Here is an 18,963-nt window from a genome sequence, read left to right on the forward strand (position 1 = left end):
CCCACACCCTCACACGAGAGGCCAAAGGCTCCCGCGGCAATCAGCAGCAGGACTGGGCTGGGGCTGGTCCCAAGACTTTGCTGGGCCGCATCCAGCCAGCGGGCCGCAGGTTGCCTACCCCTGATCTAATGTCTCAAACTGGCCCTAAAGGTGATTGGAAGTAATGCAACATCACACTTCTCGTCTCAAGCTACTGTTGTGCATTTTTTTTTCTTCTGTTGAGTGAAAGTATGTTGAATTAGTATGTATCTGATCCTCCTTGGACTGTCCACTGCTCAAAAGACCTGGTCATCCTGACTTTATGAGCAGTCAGATAGCAATGATATTTTTATCACAGAATTTTAGCTTGAAAAGCTCCCTCATAGGATTAGCAGAACAGACATGATTTACCACTTGCCTCATTAATACCTTATAGAGATGGCTACTCATGCCACAGAAGATGGAAGTATCAAATTAACATCTTACAGGGTGCCGCTGAGACAACCTCTTGCCACTCCTTCCCCTTACTAGACTGGAGTGACTGTGTTAACAGATGCATATTGTTACAATTAACATTGATGCCCCATACAGACCTTCAATGGAATTAAACTTACGATCAATTTCTGATGCATATACTTCACCAAACATCATCCAATAAGGCTGAAATACAATGTCTCGTGCAAGAGTCCATGATGGTTTTTCATGTGGAGAAAGTATTGCTTTTCGAGCCACTCCAAAACTTAACAATACTATGGCCATCATAATTACAATGTAGAACATGTTTGCTGTCTGCATGACATAGACAATAAAACACAGTGGTCAGAGTGGTCAAGCAAGAAAAAATATACAATTTTCTGAGAATAACAAAGCATTGTCTCTTTTTAATATAATCAATGTGATTGGACACCTCTCAGAGGAATAATGTACTATATCTTATGAGATACATTTATGCTCATTTACTCAGTTGGCTCCAATTTTTACATCTGCACAAGCCCGAGTCAAATTAAGATGTACCTAAATCAAAAAGGACTGCATTCCAAATGGTTCATGCACCGTGTGCTGTTGTTGTAATGAAAAAATACATGAAAAAATAACAAAAATAACAATAACAATAATGCTGCTATGTCAGTCTGTGTAAAACAACATTTAAGTTAGTAAACCATGCACGTCAGTATCCAATCTTAAGGAAGGAAGGAAATAACTTCAATGTAAACCAGACATGAAAAAACATGATTTTTTCCCCCTTCTCCTACACTTCCAGCAGAAACAAAGCAAGGGCACACCATGTATGCTGCATTTTTATACTACACTGTTTGCTGGAATGAAGGTCTAGGTACTCCCTCTTTTAAAAGAGATCTGAGTAGAGAGGCAAGGTAACCATGTGCTCACTGATGTCAGAAATTGGTGCCAGCTCCCTTCCAGTAACTACTGAATAGTCTCCATCCAATTTAAGTCCCACCACTGTAAACCCAATGAATCCTTGGGAATGTGGCAAATCAACAATTATGGAAGTTTCAGTGATTCAGTGGGCCTACTTGATTTGGGTTCCTAACTGGATTTATTGTGTAAATATTAATTATACTGTCCCAGTAGTAATATCTTGGAGGAAGCCTTCAGTGTACCAATATTCCTATCTCTTACCAAACCATTTTTATTGTAATAAAAGTTTCTATTATGAATACAGTGGTACCCCGGGTTACGAAATTAATTCGTTCCGCGGTTAATTTCGTAACCCGAAATACCTTCGTAAGCCGAATTCCCATAGGCGCTAATGGAAAAATAGCTCTCTGCTGCCCTCCGGTGGCGGAAAATAGCGCCGCGGTTTTTTCGTAACCCGAAGAAACCTTCGTAAGCCGAAGCAATAAATCCCTATGGGATTTTTTCGTATCCCGAAAAATTCGTAACCCCGCGCATTCGTATCCCGGGGTACCACTGTAGTAGCAAATGTTGTATGAACTACATAGAGAGGAAATGTATCTGTTCATTCACTAATTCAAACATTTTCAATTCAAAAGCCCAAATTATAGGCCTAAATCCAAATCCAATTAGAATAGAGCCACTGAATCAACTGTTGGATGATAAGTCAACATTTGAGGAAATCCCATCAATGCCAACTGGATTTAAGCCATGGGATACATGCACAGAGAATGATAAAGCAGGATTCTGGAGAATTATAGTTTATTGTGAATGAGTTGCATGTTAGTATGTACATATACCCTGTTTGCTCCCATTTCATTTCTTCTGCTAGTGTGACTGGCTGACGAAATCAGGAGTGGTTTAGGGTATTGTTCAACTATGGAAATCTTCACTTTACTCTCTTAATCAACCCACATTCATAAGCCAAGAACAAACCCTGGTTTACGATCCTGTCTAGTAAATGGTGCAATAAGCATGTTGCACCAGCAGGAGACATCAAGTGGAAGCCAAACAGAAGCTAGCAGGAGTAAAGAGTAAAAGCAAAGCACTGTGTATGCTGCCACTTTCCAGAACCATGGCTCATCGTTCCATGTGATCACATCAGTTTGAGTCCACTTGCAAACATTCTGTTTAATAGTAATTCCTTGAGATACTTGCATTCCATAATTACTGAACATTACGGAATTTACTGTTACAGCAGACAATAGCCATTTGGCTTACATAATTTTTAAAACTGTGTTTTAATTCATGAAGAACAGGTTTATCAAGGTCTATAGACCCAAGAGCAAAGGGAACCGTTGCACTACAGCAATACAGAATACACTACAGTTAGTACAGAAGGCCCTCCTTTTCCACGGATTTTTTATCAACGGATTCGAGCATCCACGGCCTGAAAATATTCCAAAAAACTATAAATTCCAAATAGCAAACCTTGATGTTCCATTTTATATAAGGGACCATTTTGCTCTGCCATTATATTTAATGGGACTTGAGCATCCAGTGATTTTGTTATCCATGGAGGATCCTGGAACCAAACCCCAGCGGATAACAAGGTCCCACTGTATTCCTATAGGGCTGAGGTCCAACCACAGAGAATTCAAACTTCCAGAGGCACCTGCTTGGGTATTGTTGGATATAGTATGCTGGACTAGATAGCTGTTATCTTATCCACCAGGAGTTCTTAAGATTTTATGTGAGAAATAGGCAAATTAGTGTTTGCCCCTCCTGCCTTCTCTCCCTTTATTTCTGGCTTGGCTACTTGTACTTGACAAGAAAAAGTCATTATGTGAAGATTTAAGATTTAAATTCTGCCACTCTCATTAAAGCTCTATCAGAAGAAAAAGTGACATCCTCATTAGGAATAGAATCATAGTTGGAAGGGGCCGCATGAGTCCAACTCCCTGCTCAATGCAAGATCTCCAGCTAAACCATTCCCAGCAGATAGAAGGTGACCTCTAACTAAATACTTACCATTTTCCCAATCATTGTCAGATAGGGACCTGCACGCTGATTCACAGCAAGGAAATCAAGGAGCCTGGCATACCAGAATATTATATCAAGGCAGTAAATCAACCTTCCCACTGTTTGCAATGGAGGATCAGCCCAGCGCAAGCCAAAACCGATCATGAATAAGATGATAGCGACAGAATCTGTAAAATTCCAGTACTCATAAATCCACACTTTCACCTTTTGGTTGAACTTTCCTGGCTCTGAAATGAATATCTAAAAGCAGAAGTAAAGTCACTTTATTTATTTTTTTATGAATATGAACATTTATGAGCATGAACATGCAAAGTACATTATGTATTTCCATAAAGGTTAATTAGAGATGTGAAATAACAAACAGATGGAATATTTTCTCTAGATTTTTCTAGGTCAAACCCCAGGAAGTATCCTATGTCTCTATTCCTCATTTTTACTGTTCTTGAATATTTAATTTAAATCACCATATACCCTGTTTTGTTACTGTGTGCCTCCAAGTTATTTCTAACTTAGAGTGATCCTAAGATGAACCTATGGATTTGCCATTCCCATCCTCTGAGGCAAAGAGAGTGTGACTTGCCCAAAGTCACCCAGTGGGGTTCCATGGCTGAGTGGGTACTTGAACCGTGGTCTCCAAGAGTTGTATCCAATGCTCAAATCACTGAACCACACTGGTTCTCATACACTATTGTTGCATAATTTAAAAATAATAATATAAATAAATAAATACATTATTTTAACAAGCAACAACGACATTCATTCATTGGAAGGAGAGTTGCTAAAACCACTTGTTGCTTCTTTTGAGAACAAATTAACAAAGAGCTTCCTTACCCTCACACTCTACCACTGTCACTAGGCAGAATTTCCTTTATGGGGGACATAATGTCATTTGTGTTTTACCCTTTCCAGTTGAACTTTTTACAACTTGTTTCTTTTATAGCCTCATTATGCCCTGTCTGCTTTTAATGGGTTCACCAGACTAGTGGAGGGAAGGCCCTTTATGAGAAGTAATCTTTTTTTTTATGAAAACAAGTGGAACTTAAAAGTCTTCCCACAAGTTAAATTATTTATCCTACTCCAATATTACTTTTCCTGATGCCTAGCTGAAGCACATGTCTGTCCATGAACTGCCACAGTCCAGATAACAACATAGTTAGCTCCATTTTCATATTTTAATTTCATCCGCACCCAAGCAATAAGGAGTCGTCGTCATCATCATCATCATCATCATCATCATCATCATCATCATCATTTCAGGCAGGCTTTTGGCATCTAAGCTGAAAAGGGGGCTGCTATTTCTTATTACTGATGTGTTTTTAAGTGTGCTTTTAAGCCACTTGTTTCTTCCTTTGCGTGTTGATATTACTAGCCACTTTAAATGCCATTTTTAAAGTAGCAAGGCAGGATATAAACATAACAAATAAATATCTTGAAGCCTCCTTATGTGTCCAGTGAAACAGAAATATGAACTAGAATCTCCCTTATACAATACTTTTCTTTAAATTGCTAAATATGGGAGAAGTCCCAATTGGGTACAGGATGCCTCTGATCTGGGCACAGAGCTGTGCGATAACATCCATCTATACATGGTCTAAGTCCATGCCCAGATCGGTGGGGGAGTGATAACATCCATCTATACATGGTCCTAGTCCATGCCCAGATCAGGCAGGTGGGGGGTGGGAGCCATGAGATAATCTCCTGGATCATGGTTTCTGGTGGGAACCATCCAAAGCCATTGCTTCTTCTTCCCCCAACCCATCCCATCATTGCCTTATGAATGAATGGCCTGTTACAGACCGCCCAAAAGGGGTGGTCTTGGGCCGCTGCCTGTTGCAGCGCAGGGAAGCCGCTGCAGCCAAACCGCGCGACTCCCCCGCGCTGTAAAAAAGGAGCGCGAAAATCTGCTCCTTTCAGCAAACCGGAAGAGACGTTGCGAGTGCCAAAGCACGCACTCGTGACGTCTCTTCCGGGTTTAGACATCCGGACGCTGCACGTCCGTTATGTCAAGATGGCCACACCTATCTGTATAGGGCGCCACCATCTTGCCGTACGGAATACGCGCGAGGGGCAAGGCGCGTCCAGAAGCGCCGCCCCTCATGCGTATTCCTGGCACAACGACGGCGCCGCTTAGGCCCGTCTGTAAGGCACCAATGTTTCTATGTTGCTCTGTGTGAGAGCAACACAGTATGAGTGAAAGAAAGAATGAATCTGTTGAATCTCCACTGAGGAAATAATGTAGTTTCACATTACTGTACTTTAACTGCCATAGCTCAATGGTATGAAATTCTGAGATTTGTAGTTTTGTGAGACATTTCGCCTCTGTTGGAGAGTTCTGGAACCAGAACAAACTACAAATCTCAAGATTCCATAGGATGACAGTTAAAGCAGTGTAAGACTGCATTGTTTCTGCAGTGCAGATTCAGCTTGGATGTACACATATCTATAAGGAGTAGTGCATACAAATGTGGCTGTGTGTGAGATAGTATCTGTAAATGTTACACAAAAATGATAAGTATTGAATTAATTTAAATAAAACTTTCCTAGGTTTAACAATGTTAAATATACACACTAAACAAACAAATATTTTGATTCACATACTATGTCGGGGGGCGCAATGTCTGCATGTGGATGTAAAGTAGGTCTCAAGGTTTAAAAGTTAGAGAACCACTGGCATAAGCTGTTAGACAAATGGTGGCGGGAGCAAACTAGCTCTATGCAAGGGAAGTGACAAATTACTTTTGGAAAAAGCAGAAGAGAACAAATCTTTGTTATTTATCAAGGGCATGTAGATCCTTTTTTAAAAAAAGTTTTGGAAATTAGTAAGATGGAAAATAACATGTTTCTTTCTTGAACAATAAGAGTGCCCCCAAGCATTATTTGGCTTTGCTAAACTAACTGTGGCTGGAATTTTTGAAAGGTCATAAAAGGATTTGTACACATTATGCGGCAGAGCCCAATTATACACTACTGTGATCACAGTGATAAGCAACAAGTGAAAGCGTCATGCTAAAATGCTAGCCTCCAGATTTTAGGAAAAAAGACATGTATAAATAAGTTCCTTTATATGAGTCCCATTGAGCTAAATGATGTTATTAAGAAGTGTAACAATATGTAAAGAAATGAAAGCCTAAGGGTGTAGCAATTACTTGATACGATCTAGAGGGGAAAAATTGCTGCACTGCACATCACCTCCAAGAAGTTAATTAAATATGTGTAAAACACAGTGTCCTGCAAAATTTAATTCAGTAGACCAGAACCAGTACATGAGTCAAGTAATTGCTTCATAAAAGAAAACCCTCTCAGTTGCATGAACCAGCAGCTACCATAAAATCAGTCATAAGTATTTTTTTAAAAAAATGTGATTCCTTGCACATTTTACCAATTGCCAAATTCCACCAAAGTCTCTTATGCTCATGCAAGAGAGATCTCCAGTCAAAATTTCATCAGTATAAACATTTAGAGCACAACTCATCTAAGGATGGAGTGGGAATTATGTAGCCATCCATATGAGGGTTGAAAGAACAGGTTTTTTTCCCTTCCATACTAAAGTTATGTATTCCTACATGGCAATGAAAAATAATATATATGATGTCATTTCTGCTGAACTGAGTGTAGCTCACATATATTATTAAGGTTAAAATATTGGGCTACATAATCTGAAGAAGACTCAAGAGATAAGAGAAGTTACTTAATTTGAATAAAATGGTCGGAATGGTCTATAGTTATAAAATGAAAGTTTGCCAAACCCTCTTGATAAAATGTGCTTTCAAAAAGAAGTTTAAGAAAGCAAAACAAAAATGATGCCTAAAAAAATTGAAAAAAAGAAATGCAAGCAAAAGTCCTATATACATTATATACATTTCAGAATTTTAATGTAATTTGTATGTAATTTTGTGCACAATTCTGAACATGAGTTTGTTTTTTAAAAGAACCATACCAACACTGTGTTTCAAAGTAATTCAAGACTCTGTTTTCAAAACAAAAGGTTTGTCCTAATTTTTGGAAATGAAAATGATCAGTTCACTAAAACTTATAGTGATATATATATATATATATATATATATATATATATATATATATGGCTTTGCTTTGCGAACAAAGATTCAGGAAGGATTCATCCCGCGCTTTGTACAAGCGTGTTGGTGACTAAAAAGGCCAATCCAGGACAAACAGGTCTGGTTGCAGAAAGCACAGCGGAAAGTCTCCTTGGGTGATGTTTCCGGGTTGTACATATATCATATTATTCTTAATTCCTATTTGAGATGGAGAGTAGCAAAATAAGGTTGAAATAAAGGACCTACCTCTCTGACTTTCTCAATTGAGGTGGTGAAAATGTAGATGATCACAAGCCATTCTTGCACAATGGGTGCTGATTGCATCTCCACCAAGACCGTGTAAGTGAACAGCATGAGAAATGCTAAATAAGCCATCTGAAAATTACACAGTACACACTCCATGTAAAATGTTTTGATTAAAAATTAGAAAGTCACAGTTTGCACAACACAACATTCTGTATCACCACTTGTGTGAACTCTCCACAAATAAAACTGTTGTATAGGAAGACCTTCAGCTCTAAGAAAATGGAGCAAGGCTTAACACTTCCACCTTCTGAGCCAAACTTAAAACATTCCTTTCTATCTTGCCACAAGGCCCGCTTGCTCTGTGTTGTTCTGGACTTGCCTCCTAAAAAGGCAGTACATAAGACTGATTGCTTCAAATGCTACAGTTAATTTTGCTACTTTCTGATTCTCTGTCAAGATCAGTCCCATTTCAGTAGTAAATACAGTTATTTTGTTATGCATATTGTCACAATATCCACAGCGACTGACCGTGTGAAACCAGAACTTGACAATAGGAGCACTGTAAAATTCATAGACTTTCCTTGTCCAAGGAAGGCGTCCAGTGTTGGTGGAGAATGACTGTTTTTCATCTTGATTCTCAGCTCCTTTCTCTAAATCATAATTGTTCTTTGTAAAGACAGAAGGTTTTCAGGTTAGTGATCATTTAGTAGATAGGCAAAATTCTATAATTTAGCCTACATAGTAAACAAAAAGGAAGAGGAATCTAAAACAGCAGGTTGTTAGAATAATCTGTATTCTATAAACAAAAACAAAAACGATTACTATTTGCCTTTCAAAAAGCACAAAAACTAATTATTTATAATAAACTATATATTGAGTTTAGCCTTCAATATCAAATTATAAATTATTAGAAGTATTTTTTTGGATTTTCAGAAGCCTTGATTAAATTCTCAAGTCTAATATTTAATGAGATTCCAGACTCTTCTACTGAAAAACTGACACTAAGACCAAGGTTTCTTTGAAAAGGAAGGAATAAGATATATTAACAGAGCAATCTTAAGCAGGTCTTCCTCTCTGCTCTTGAAGGCCTTCTCTTTGTAGCAGTGGGAATCTGCACTACTATCTGACCTCCACTGTCAGTACTTCAGCACTAGGAAGATAGATATTGAGAGGGGTTGACCTCTCTTTGAATTACTTCTTGGATTATAATTCCCAGAATCCCCCAGCCAAAAGTAAGATTCTGGAGCTATCATCCAAAACAATCACTTTTCCAGATTCTGGTGAGGAGTCTTGAATTTCCTAGGCCCCTGTTCCTTTGCCCAGCCATCCCTCCACCCTCCAAAAAGGTGAAAAGGCATGCCACCCTAGAATTGATGTACAATCAGCCCTTCTTATACATGGACTTTTAATACATGGATTCAAGCATACACGTTTGAAAATGTTCAAAAAAAGTATAAATTTCAAATATCAAACCTTGATTTTCCATTTTTTATAAGGGACACCATTTTGCTATGTCATTATATTTAATGGGACTTGAGCATCCACGGATTTTGTTATCCACGGGGGATCTTGAAACCAAATCCTAGCATATAACAAGGGTCCACTATACTTAATTCTTTCCCAGTGACATCAAATGGGGATGGGGTCAAAAAAAATGAATAGGCTAAAAGGGATCCTCTTCTTCTGCTATGGCCATCATGGCTCCAGCAGGTCTTTGTATTGTTGCAAAAGCCGTACCATAGATTCTTCCTCACTCATGAAAGGACAGTTGTTCTGCCTTGGTTATATATACACTATAAAAACATGTACATGCAGTTTATCTTTCATACCATTATCTCTGCCCATTTGATTTAAACATAATTATAACCTGCTTTCATTTTATGAGAAATAGAAGACATGTTCTCACAGAACTGAATTTATTAGTGAAATAGTGTGGGAGATAAACATTTTCTAAACTCCATATCAAAAGCAATTTTCTCTTCTACTTTAGTCTCTGTTATAAAAATCCTGTATCCCATAATCAAGTCAACTTGACTATTTTTGTGTCTCACCAGTGGTACACAGACCTTCCAGGCTGAAAATCATTAAACAAGAATCTCCTAGGGTGACTTGTTGAAGAACTGGATAGGAAGCACCCCACATTGCAACTTTTATTGCAGTTTCCATTTTTTTACACTCACATATGCATCTAAAACAAAATATTTAATAACAAAATCTCATATTGCCCACACTTAGTAAAACAAAATCTAAATTTGGTATCATACTAACCAGTGAAAGGTCATCTTTAACAGTGATGGTGCTAGGATCACCATGATACCATGTATACTGGTGGAACTCCTGTGATTGAGGCACATGGGACATTTCAGCCTTCGTTTTAAACTCCAGCATCAAGATAGTGGGAGGTAGAAGAATACTTAGAATCACCTAAAACAGCATCATGTAGTTGTTTAGAATTCATGCAAAATTATTATCTATAACGACCTTGTACTACAAATGATTAGCTAGTCAGCAGCAGCTGTTGCTGCTTTCATTATCAGCTGATGCTGATAATGAACTAGACAAGAGCAGGTGAAGGTGATATAAGTCCTATCAACATGGCCAAACTATTCTTGGCATAATTTCATACTGTTTCATTTCCCAAAACTCTTCCTACCTGCTCCAAATCAGCTTTTCTCCAGAGAAATCCTTCCAATAATGGCCAAGCTGGAAAAGACATCTGATACTTCAGTAATGGCATGAATGGTTTGAAAAATTAAGCAATAATGCTAGGAAAGGTGGAGGGCAGTAGAAAAAGAGGGAGACATATACCAGATGGATAGACTCGATCAAGGAGGCCATGGTCCTGAGTATGCAGGACCTCAACAGAGCAGATGAGGAAGGGAAAGGGGGGCTTGGAAATGTCTCACACATGGGATCTCCAAGCGTCAAGACCACCTCCAAGTCAGTTAATAACAGCAATTATAGTGGACCCTAATCTGAATTAGGGCATGGAGGGCAAAGACAATTTAGAACTTTGTTCCTGCCTGATCTCAGTTTGGGAATGAAAAGTTCCATTTGCACCAATCGAAGGTTTTCTTCTAATGCACCTAGTAGGTTATGAGGAGGGACAAATCCAGTGAAGGACCACAATGGGCCAAAGGGGTTAAAAAGCCACTGATGCTCCTCATACAAGTATTCCAGTCTAGTTTAAAGCCATTAATACAATAAATAATTTTGTAGTTAAGCTAAAGTGCAAAGGTGAATATCTTTTGAATATCACCTGGCCGTGCTGCCACCCTCATACGTCCCGATTCTAAGCTTTCCAGAGGTATTGGCTAGACATGGTTAGAGACAGAATGCTGGACTATATGGATACCAGTTGCTTACCTAGGACCATAAAATGGAAACAGGGCAGGAGAAGGGCTCTAAAGAAACAACCTTTCCTCCAAACCAGTGGTCCTCAACCTTTAGTCTTCCATTTGTTTTGGACTTCAGCCCCCAATAGCCTCCACCAACTTGATCAACAATCAGGAATCATGGGAGCTGAAGTCCAAATCATCTGGAGGATCAAAAGCTGGGAACGTCTGATTTTAAACACCCCCAGATGGACCCCTACACAAAACATTACCATTACTGAACTAGAGAGCAATGCCATGGCATATTATGCTATAAACTTCTTTTTCCTAGTCCACAAGCTTCTGTTGTTTGTTGAGGAGGAAGAAAAAAACAAAGATACCATCTGGTAAAGTAGGTGTGGGAACTGCACAGTGCACAGGGCTTGTGTGGCCATTGTGCAGGATTTATAGTGACTTCTGGGACCCCCCCCCCCCGACCCTTCCAAAAATTTAAGCTGAAAATACACTTGTATAACACTTGTTCAGCCAGTGTGGTGTTTTGCAACATTCTACCTGTACAGTAAATTCAGCAGTCATTATTGACTTTGGAAGATGTCAATAACATCATAAAATGCATGAATCTTTAAATCTATGTTTGTTTAGGCAGAAAAAGAGCCAAGTTGCTTCTGTGGACTTGTGAAGCATAGGGTTTTTATTGGCTATGAGAGTGCAAAGTACACCACTTTCCCCACAATAGTCTTAAGAGAAAATGCTTTCAAAAAGATAATAAACAACTTAATATGTGAGAAAAAAGGAAGGAGAACCTGAGCTTCATAGATACAATTTACTTTGGGGGCCTCACCAATATATACTCCTTGTCAGTTTCTTTGTTATGATAGAGTATCTATGTGCAGTTTCCTCCTGCCCATTTTCTCTCATGATCAGAGATATGTTGCATTTTTTAAAACCATTTTGCTATATAAAATCTGAAAAACAAGCCTTCATGGTGTTTTGAACAGGAGGAAGACAACTAGAGCTGCTGGCCTGAGCAATGTGTAAAGCAGCTTTCAAATAAGGTATTTGAGAGCCAGTGTGGTACATTGTTTTGTGTGTTCAACTAGGACTCCAGGAGAGCAGGGTTCAAGTTCCCACTCAATTATGGATGCCTACTGGGTGACTGCAGGTAAGTCACACTCTCTCAGCCTAAGAGGAAAGATTTATTCTTTATTTAGCCTACCGGTAAGTTGAAAGATGGCTTATGCCAAGAAAAGTACTGTGGTAGAGTCACTATAAGCCCCAGCCAACTTGAAGGCACGTAACAACAATGATTTTCAGAGCAGTTCAAATAGGTGACCACTTTCAGGAGCATCCAGTCTCTGTGAGTCAAGTGTTCGTTATTGTTGTTGTGTGCCCTGAAGTGATTTCCAGCTTATGGCAACCCTGTCATGGGGATTTTTTGGCAAGTTTTTTCAAAGGGGTTTGTCTTTGCCTTCCTCTGAGGCTGAGAGAGTATGACTAGTCCAAGGTCACCCAGTGAGTTACCATAGCTGAGCAGGGATTTAAATCCTGGTACCTGGAGTCGTAGTCCAATGCAGAATCCACTACACCACAATGGCTCTCCATTCAAGTACTATCCTGAGCTTGATGTCCACCCCCTGGTCTATAGATATTGCACAAGTCATTTTATTGTAAATGGACATTCGCAGATAATAACATAAGCCAGGCTGTGGCAAATGAAGCTGGCAGAAGTTTGGATGACTAGAAAAATACTGTAGTGTCACAGAAATTGCACCAGACTGTAACCATGGTCACCTGAATCGGTGTACATGTATATTTCTCACTACACATGGATATACTCAGTGGTGAAAATACCTGCTTATATGAAGATAGAAAACAGTATTTTGTGTGACTGACAATAGCAGGCCTCACCCATGCTATACTGTTCACATGATCAATATTCTGAAACTCACACAAGCTTTTTCCATGATATGAATGAGCTTCAATTTCAAGGGAAGTCTCCATAAAAACAATAAGAAATATCCCATATGGAGTCACAATATAAGAGAGGTATAAGCAACTTCAAGTTTTTGAGATATTGTCAGTGATCACTAGCCATGTTAGATTCTCTGAAGATGCCAGCCACAGATGCTGGCAAAACGTCAGAAAGAAACTCTGCTAGAACATGGCCACATAGCCCGAAAAACCCACAAAAAACTAATCACTGGGTTGTTGGAAGAGCTATAGGTTTTCCACCTTGCTGAAAGATAATCCAACCAACAAAAAACCAAACAAGTTCTAACTGTTTAGATAAGGTTCTATAAGGAGGAACTTTACCTTAAACCAGGAGTTCTTCCTCATTTTCAGGCGGCCCATCCACATATCAGTCAAGAGCATCTGTGTGCATGTGTGAGACACAAAGGGTAGCAAACCCACTGACACAGCCAGTTTCAGGCAGGTTGAGTTACTCCAGTTCTTCAGCTCATAAGTCAGCAGCTTCATGGCCATCTGCTCATTTTGTTTGAATGCAGTATCCAGCACATCCAGAGCCAGCTGCCCAAACTCACTATGACAGTAAAAGAAAACAAGCAGAGGAAAAGATGCTGCCAGGTTTAGAGTACTCACTGAGTAAAACCAACCATGGCAGGCAACATATCTTGAATAAAATTCCTGACATGTGTACTCTCTGATCATAAATATTGACCTTAATGGGAATTGCTCCAAGTGTGCATGTGTGCTAAGAGTGTAACAATGTATTATATTAGGGTTTCCTTCCTGTTTGCAATTAACTCTTTACTCTGAGAAAGTCTGATCATTCTGACATTCTTCTACTAAATTACTAACATTAATTGTTTTTACATTTTTATTGTACAGTTTTTATATGATTTTATGTGTGAATCACACTGGGTCCCTTTCTGGGAGAAAGACAGCATATAAATAAAATAATATAATATAATCCACTAAATGCTAAGACCTTTCTATTTTGCTAGCAACCTTATACGTTCCCATACTAAAATGTAACCAACAATGTAAATTACATCAATAGCAACACTCCTACTGATGTTAGTACTGTATCATACAGAAACTCTGGAATTATTTATTTGCAGTCCTGGGCATGCTTAAAGTTAAAACATGCATTGTGTTCAATAGTGCTTGTTCTCAACTACAGTGGCCCTTGGTATCCACAACAGTTTGGTTCTAGGACCCCCTGTGGATACCAAAATCCATGGATGCTTAAGTCCCATTACAGAATGGCATAGTAAGATGGTGTTTCTTATATAAAATGGCAAAATCAAAGTTTGCTTTTTGGAATTTATATTTTTTTAAAATAGTTTCAAACCATGGATGCTTGAATCCATGAATTAAAAAAATTCATGGATTTCAGGCTTCTAAACTTAAAACATCCACCAAATTCTATTAATTCAGTCCAGTTAAATGCAGTTGGATTGCTGAAGAAAAATCATAGAAAAGGTGAAACTCAAACCTATGCTAGAAAATGTTAATTTTCTGCAAGGGTGCGCGCAGATCCAGCGGAAGCGCCGGCAGGCAGCCAGCAAAGGCCGCATCGCTGGTGGCGACTGCAGTGGCGGCCGCTCGAGCGGCCCTGCGTGAGCGCCCCCACGCAGCGCAAGGGCCACAGCAGGAGCAGCTGTCATAGCCACCTGCGGCCCGCAGCAGCAGCTGACCCGGGGAAAACCCGGTTCAGTCATGAAACCGGGATGGGATGACCCCGCCCAGTTGAAAAACAGGAATGTCCTGCCCCCAGACAGGATATGGCAACCCCATCTGAATGCCATGCCACTGAAGCAGCCAGAACCTGCTTCTTTTGGCCCATCTGTTTCAGGCCACAATTGCATGCTCAGACCACTACACCATGCTGACTCTCATGTATATGATATATATATATACGATACACACACACACACAGGTAGTGAGGGAGGAATGTTTTTAAGTCCTGTAAGCGGACCACAGTGAACACTTCATCCCTCTTGTCTGCACTGGACTCTCGTGCTCCCCCCCCCCCATTCCAAACAGGACTGGGCCTACACAAAGGGCTCCTAGAAAACTTTGTGAACCTCTTAGGAAGAGATCCAGGAGGAGATGAACACTCCTCTCCACAGCCCCAGATGCAGATTTAAATGGGGTGACTCATGCAGAATGCAATTCTTGCATTTTAGTAAGCAACACTTTAAAAATTAAGGTAAAATGGATAATAAATATCAATTTATAATGGAAATTATAATTATCTGATCTTCAGAGAAAATAAATAAATAATATCAATGCAATATTACACAAATAATACTAAATTTATATCAACATTTGTCCAATATAATATTGAAAGGAGAAAACAATCAGACAAAATAGAAAACATCTATGTAAAAAGTTTGTGAAAAGCATTCTAAATCTTTTTTTCATTTCAGCCATAAAAGGCAGTATAATTCTAAAAAGGTAAAAAGACCAGTTGAGAATCATTGTCTTTTACAATTATATTTTAAAAAAACCAGAGAAACAACCTTGCTAGATTTGATGATCCTGGTAGATGGTACTACATTATCATTTTATCCAAATGTTCATAAAATGCAAGAGTAATGGCCTGATAACTAAATTACTGAAACTGAAGATGATATTGAGTTAATCTGTCTAATTAAACTGGAATTGCATAGAAAAATCTCATATTATTTGGCATAACAGTTTTCTACTGTCCAAACTTTTTCTCATGTAATTATCTTTTCATTACTGTGGGTAAATTTAAGCCCTTTGGTTTACATTTATGGTCAGCCAACAACATTGCTTGCTATACCACCAGCTATAATGGTATAGAGATGGAGAGAAAAGTGTCTAACCATTCTAAGCACTGTAGATCTTTATTATCTGAAGTGAAGGGAGAACCCCTACTTTGAATACTTCTTCAGCTCTTCTGATGTATCATCTTCCATATTGCTTTCCTTAGCTTCGTGTGCCATGGCTTTGTAGAGTTTGCAAGCTACCACTGCCTTGACCATCGCTTCCTTTCCATGCTGCCAGAAGAACATGCCCATCTTCTGCCTTCTCATCAACACTGCCCAAACCAAGAGGTCATTATATGGGTAAATAAAACCAACAGACTCTTGGTCATCAGAAACAGTGAATTCATCTTTGAGCTTCTTCCTGGACTTATGAAGAACAGCTGATTTTTCCTGTAAGTTAATAAATAAAAATCTAAGTCATTGACTAAAAGAGCTAGCAATCTGTCCCTATTTATATTTTCTCACTTCAGCTTAAGTTTGCATGCTTTTGGGATAACTACAAGATTTGGAGAATCTTACATTCATTTTTTAAAATCTGCAAAAGCTGTGGGGGGAAATTGTAAAAGTTGCAAAGCAGAATACAGTGATCAATATCACATTTTCATTGTACTTTGTAGATATTAGACAGTTCAGGCAATGTTTAATACACGCCAGAGTAATACTTTTTCAAAGGGTTCTTGTAGCACCATTGAGACTAAATGAGTGAAAGAAGTTGTAACTTTAGCTTTTGGCTTGAGCCAAAAGGCCCGTTCTTCCCTGCCACCTATGCTATTTTGATAGCACAAACCCCAGTTCTGGTGTGGGCAGTCCAGACAATATCTACTATGTCCCAAACCAGAACCAGGGCAAAACAAGGTTAAAATGCAGTTTTATAACTTACCTGTTGCTCCAAATCTTTTAGGAAGATCCAGAGCAGTAGCACCAGATCAGGCCCACAGCATGTGGTTGCCACGGGCCTGATTCAGCTGCTCTATCAGGGTGATCTGCTTTGCCCCTTCATCTCAAAGGTGCTACAAGATCCCTTTGCATGATGATATTCAAGACTAACATGACTATGTCTTTGAATTCTACTTTAAAAAAAAATGTTTGTCAGGTGTGTTTGCATGATAAACCAATGCACTCACCCCTTTGGAAGCTGTAACAATAACAAACCAATCTTTGTTTTGAATTCTCCAAAAATAGATAGGCCTACATTTTAAAAAAAAAGATTTACTGTACAGTGCCTTGATAGTCTTTGTGGAGAGGGCATGTTAAAAATATTTTTAAAATAAATAAATCAAATTGTTAGTCCCACTTCCAGTAGATCTATTGAATCAATAGAACTTATGTAAGTATAGATTTGCCAAGTTCCCATAGAGTAGATAACTTTGCTCTAGTTGGGACTAAAAATTAGAGGTAGTCAGAAACATGTAGTGGCAAATAAAATGTATTCTGCCATTACCATTTAAGCCAAATGATTATAAGAAACAAAAGAAACAGTATCAAATAGTTTTTTTTAAAAAAAAATCTAAGCCATGTAAATACTATCCTTAGTATGATTTTTCACAAGTACAGCGAACAAAGTAGGATTTAACTGTTATGTTATTAGCTAGATGATGGAGACAAATTACTCAGAAGCAAAATCCACTAAGTTCAGTATTTCATGCCGTACAGAAACCCCACATGGGACCTCTGCAATCTGTGCTCCTGACATGTGTAACACTGTAAATGGCCTTTCTGGTAATGTAGACTTTTATGGTTCAGAAAACTCATGGCCCTTCCAGTGTAGTAGGACCTCTGCATCTTTCACAACTAGAAAGTCGTCATGAGCTTCTTTGCACTGAATCTTAGGGTGGGTCTATACTGAGGACAATACTCTGGGCTGCCTCCAGAATTTTCTAGCCCTGACTTCCCCCTCTTACCTGTATACTCCCAAGCAACACTGGGTAGTTGTCTACACAGTGTCCCACTGTGCCACCTTCCACAGCTGCAGCCACCAGTGGTATGGGTTTCTCCCTCTGGGAACAAAAATTATTATGGCCTCAGTGGAGTGACTTGCATTGGTGGTGCTGGCAGCAAGCAGCACAGTAGGATGTTGTGTAGACATCTGCCCAGCATCATTCCAGAGTGCTCCCAGTTTTCTGGGAAGATCTAGAGCAAAATGTATGGGTTTTTAAAAAGCATATTAAGAGAAGTATGAACCAGATTCACTGTGAAACTACCCTTCCTACATTTAGACAGTCAACAGTTGAATTGGGCCTTTGGCTCTGAGTCATCTATACATGGCTACATGATGGTGGGGAAAACATGCCCTTACTCAGTGAGATTCAGGCAACCAGGGATTTGCTTACTGAAAGGGTTCTCAGACATTGTAGTATCTTAGTGTTGTTTCCAGCTGAAACTGCAAGAAGTATGAAGAATAAAGAGTAGTATCTTAGTGTTGTTTCCAGCTGAAACTGCAAGAAGTATGAAGAATAAAGAGTAATCAAAGATCAGTCATGAATTCCTTTCTGGAAAAGCTGGGATACAAAGGCTGAGTAAAGAAATGTTGTTTCACTCAGCAAAGACAAGGAAACATGTCATGGTATAGACAGAACTTAGGCAAAATCTATTGAGCCCCTTCATGGCTAGACAGCAACAGGCCTCCACCCATATTTGTTTTGTTGTATTTCCTACTGACTTTCTTCACATTTGCAACGGAGCAAACATTTTGACTTCTTGGAAGGTCCTTTAATCCTTAAATTAAAGAGGAACAATGTGCTGCTGTCAAAATGTTAAATTGTTAAACAGCATGAGATGCCTATAGAACTTTCTTTGGATTATAGGACTATGGAAAATAAAGAATTGTGTTCCATTGGGGTGCCGAAATCTCCATAAAGAAAAGTCATCTGAAATGTTTTCAATAACCCACTGATCTGTAGTCATTCATTTACCTGAATGCCTTCAACCTTCAACATTAAACACTATGGACCACCCTATGCAGAGTACTGGGAGCCACCCATACTTTGGCCTGTTTCAGACTGCCAAAATAAAGCTGCTTCGGGTCTCTTTGGAGGTATGCTTTTTAAATGATGCATGGGTCCTAAGAGTCCGGAGGTCGCGCCAAAGCCACACTCCATTCCTAAGCACTGGAGTGCAGCTTTGGTGCAGCTTCTGGATTCTTAGGACCCATGCATCATTTAAATAGCATACCTCCAAAGAGACCCG

General features: G+C 39.2%; 1 protein-coding gene across 2 annotated transcripts in view; it reads right to left on the minus strand.

Moving 5' to 3' along the window:
- The window catches only part of TRPM6 (transient receptor potential cation channel subfamily M member 6), a 102,126-nt gene that overhangs the window by 51,153 nt on the left and 32,010 nt on the right, over window positions 1–18,963 (minus strand). Inside the window, exons 16-23 of one of the 2 annotated variants that reach the window (XM_042452251.1) lie at window positions 18,108–18,212; window positions 15,887–16,167; window positions 13,328–13,556; window positions 9,948–10,103; window positions 8,208–8,345; window positions 7,680–7,808; window positions 3,367–3,618; window positions 594–768 (exon numbers count right to left, since the gene is read on the minus strand). In XM_042452251.1, coding sequence (XP_042308185.1) covers window positions 594–768; window positions 3,367–3,618; window positions 7,680–7,808; window positions 8,208–8,345; window positions 9,948–10,103; window positions 13,328–13,556; window positions 15,887–16,167; window positions 18,108–18,212 — 1,465 coding nt within the window. The remainder of the gene's footprint in view (window positions 1–593; window positions 769–3,366; window positions 3,619–7,679; window positions 7,809–8,207; window positions 8,346–9,947; window positions 10,104–13,327; window positions 13,557–15,886; window positions 16,168–18,107; window positions 18,213–18,963) is intronic. The other variant, XM_042452252.1, reaches the window with a different exon arrangement.

This window comes from Sceloporus undulatus, chromosome 2 (genome assembly GCF_019175285.1).
Source record: "Sceloporus undulatus isolate JIND9_A2432 ecotype Alabama chromosome 2, SceUnd_v1.1, whole genome shotgun sequence".
NCBI lineage: Eukaryota > Metazoa > Chordata > Lepidosauria > Squamata > Phrynosomatidae > Sceloporus > Sceloporus undulatus.